We start from the raw sequence: 3609 nt of genomic DNA, 5'->3' as shown, positions 1-3609 counted from the left end.
TATGAAGCCCGAGTGTTGGATAATCCATCAATTTATAATTATGTCTTTTTACACGCTTCTCAATTTTTTGATCCCTATCTAAAATCTCTCGTTAGGAAGCCGTCAACTTTCCTTTATTTTTAGCCTCCAAATATGCAACAATTTCATCATGCATATCTTGTTGCATGATGCCTCCATTACGCTTCCCCTCCTTAGATGGTAACCACTCTTCAAACTTTTCTCTGTTCTCGTGTGTGCTCGTGTTAGTTGATTGATCGAGTGGGAAACTTTCAGAAGACACCTACATGTGAACAGAAATTGACCAACCTCGATCTTCTTTTTCTGAGCTTTTGTCAACCCATACGGAGGAATATACCTGGACACTAGTTTAGAAATTGCGCAGGGAAGTAGAAACAGATTTTGGCTAGCCAGGATTTGCGGTACCTTTGATTGCTTTTTAAAAAAAATCACGCAAAACACTATGCTCAAAGTAAGTCGAGATTTTATGTAAATACGCATCTTTAATAGGCTCTAAAGCGTTACGAACAAAGGCTGCTAGTTTAATACGAGTGTCTTTTTTTAGTTTTTTTAAAAATTATTCTTAAACGTATTAATTTCATGAACGTGATAAAAAACTTCCTCTTTGACTGGGCTTAATTTGGTTTAATAGCACAAAGTTGACAAAAGGTACTTTTTTGCAATATAGTGGTTTTCTTATACTTATGGTAAAAAGTTTCATTTTATTTTGCCGTAAATAATTTCTTTATTTCTTGCAAATAAAACACTTAAAAAGTGCTCTCTTTTTTTCAATCAGTACTGTAACTTTTCATGCATGCACCACATAGGGCAAAAACTTTCCAAGTCTGGCGGCTAAAGCCAGACAAATATTTTCGCCCGACTTTGTATAAGGCCCGACTTTGTGTGGGACAGTAGTTTGTCGCATAAGATTTAGCGCTGAGAGGAGTACAGAGTACGGTACGTTTTCGGAAGCTGGAAGAAGAAAATGGCGACGGAAAGCGACTTGGATCTTGATGAGTGGGATGATGTTCTCGGGGTAGAGGCAGAAAAAGATTTTGTCAAGCCAAATGGACAGAAAGTTAAGAGTGACGCTCTGGGAGAAGAGGAAGATGATGAAGGATGGAACGATGTTATTGCTATCGAAGTATTAGAAAATTATTGTAGCAATTTGATGAAACAAATGGAATGTTTTCGTAAAGAAGGGGTGTTGTGTGATGCAGTAATAGTAGTTGATGACAGAGACTTACCAGTCCATAAGAATGTCCTTTCTGCAATTAGTCCTTTTTTTAAAAATATATTTTCACGGTTAACTGAACCTGATGACAACAGAATAACATTGAGAAATCTTACTGGACAAATCATGGATGATATTTTACACTTTTCTTACACTGGTGAAGTTTGTATACATGATGGCAATGTGCGACAACTTGTTGCTACGGCAAATTTTCTTCAGCTTCAAAGTTTAAAAGACATGGCAATAGCTTATTTAGAACAAAAACTAAGTCCAGCCAGTGCGGTTGAAATTTTGTTGTTGGCTGATAAACATAACTGTGGAACATTGGTTCAATCGGCAGAAAAAATTATTAGTGATAACTTTGTTATCGTATCAAAAACTGATGGATTCAAAAAGTTAACTTTCGAAATGATGCATCAACTAGTACAAAGCGAAGATATCCGTGTTATGAAAGAAGAAGAAGTTTTTGAAGCAGTGATGTTATGGGTTAAATCAGATTATGGTGATAGAACCGATAAAGAAAAGCAGTTACCTGATCTACTTCAAGAAATACGTTTACCATTGATGTCACCTTCTTTTTTGGCAGAAGTTGTTGAAAAAGAACAGTTAATACGAAACAATAAATTGTGTTATGAAATTATAACAGAAGGAAAAAATTATCATTTACCTAATGCAGATCGTTCATTAGTGGATAGTAAATTAACACGACCACGAAAGTTTATGGGTGTTGTTTGGAGTGTACTGTGTGTTGGAGGATGGCAAGAGGACAAGCCAACGAAGGATGTTTTCGCATACCTTACATCAAGTTTTAAATGGTTTCCTTTAACACCACTTCCCAAAGCTAGATACAGTCATTCTGTTGTGTCCTGTGATGGTTTTGTTTACGTTTTAGGCGGAAGAGATGAATCAACTCAATTATTATCTTCTGTTTTTCGATTTGACCCATCTGGTAATAAATGGCAAGCTGTTGCATCCCTGCCATACCAAGTAGCAGGTCTTGGTGTTTGTGTGTTTGGAGGTCAAATTTATGTTGTAGGTGGATTAGCAAGCGTTGGCTCTATTGACATAGTACTAAGATATAGTGCACGTAACAATGTGTGGCAACGTGTTGCCAACTTAAATTGCCCACGTGGTGCCACATCTATTGTCTGCGATGAAAAATTTATGTACGCTCTTGGAGGAATGCGTAAAAGTGGATCCGGTCTAAATGCGTCATGGGAATACCTGAACACTGTTGAAGTGTTTCAACGAGAGTCGAATACATGGACTTATGGTCTTGAAATGTTGTCAAAACGTGCTCATGCTTCAGCGGTCTACATGAACCAAAAAATTTATTTGGTTGGTGGCCAGGGTGAGCTTTTAGGGATCAGTAAGGGCATGGATGTTTATAATACCATTACCCGAGAATGGAGCTCTACACCTTATCTTGGCATTCCAAGATCCATGAGTGGCATTGCTGTTAGTGAAAATAAATTCTTTGTTATTGGTGGAATCACCAGAGAGGGAGATTGTGTTAACACAGCTGAAACATATGACACAATGAAAGATCGCTGGACAAAAATTGCATCGTTGCCGATATCAACAGGAGCCTTTCAGTGCTGTACGATTCAACTAAGGCTAGCAGTCCTTCAAGGGATGACTACATCCTTATCGGAGTGAGCGATATCATATGTCAACAGAACTTCTGTCTACTTAAAATATTATTTTTAGTTAGTTTTTCTTCTTTAGTTTTTTATAATTTTCATTTATTTTTTATATTTGATTGTATTTTGTAGATATTTTTCGTTTATAATTTATATTGAAATGTGTGTTTTGTAGTTTATTTATATAAAAATTTATGGTTTCTATTATTTTTTCTGCCTAGTTCTTTTGTATTTAATATTTTTTTATTTCTTTTTTGTTTGAAAAAAAATACAATAGGCAGTCGCATGAATAAAACGTGGAATGCCAGTAATGGGTTTGATGTCATTAATAACCCATTGTTAGAGGTCACAGCCGACCCTTGTGTTTCAATGGCTTCTTTCATTGTGTTGTGGTTCTGTTGATGACTTATAAATTCTTATCAAGACTTTTGCGTTCTCTAAGTGCCTACCGCATTAACAATATTTTACGTAATTAAATAAAAAACGATTTTTATGTAATAAATAATTATAAATTAATTTTAATTTAGTGTTCCTACGAAGATCAGTCAAACAAAAACAAAAAATATTTTACCATTCGACAAGTTAAATCCATACTTAATTAAAACTCCTCGATTTGATTTCTTTGAAAAACGAAAAAAACTCCTAAGCACAACGCTTTCGACAATGTCATCGCTTCAGAACTCGATTTTTTTTTTCAATTCAATATCTACCTTGTTTATCACCGTCCAAACTAAT

General features: G+C 35.4%; 1 protein-coding gene across 1 annotated transcript; it reads left to right on the top strand.

Moving 5' to 3' along the window:
- The first annotated feature begins 915 nt into the window (after positions 1 to 915).
- LOC130644872 (kelch-like protein diablo) lies at positions 916 to 3081 on the top strand. Its single transcript, XM_057450648.1, has one exon. It carries the CDS (start codon positions 983 to 985, stop codon positions 2888 to 2890), a length of 1908 nt encoding a protein of 635 aa, XP_057306631.1. The 5' UTR covers positions 916 to 982; the 3' UTR covers positions 2891 to 3081.
- The last annotated feature ends 528 nt before the right edge of the window (positions 3082 to 3609 follow it).

This window comes from Hydractinia symbiolongicarpus, chromosome 5 (assembly GCF_029227915.1).
Source record: "Hydractinia symbiolongicarpus strain clone_291-10 chromosome 5, HSymV2.1, whole genome shotgun sequence".
Lineage (NCBI taxonomy): Eukaryota > Metazoa > Cnidaria > Hydrozoa > Anthoathecata > Hydractiniidae > Hydractinia > Hydractinia symbiolongicarpus.
Note: the sequence above shows the minus strand (reverse complement) of the source record. Positions and strands in the feature narration are given on the sequence as shown.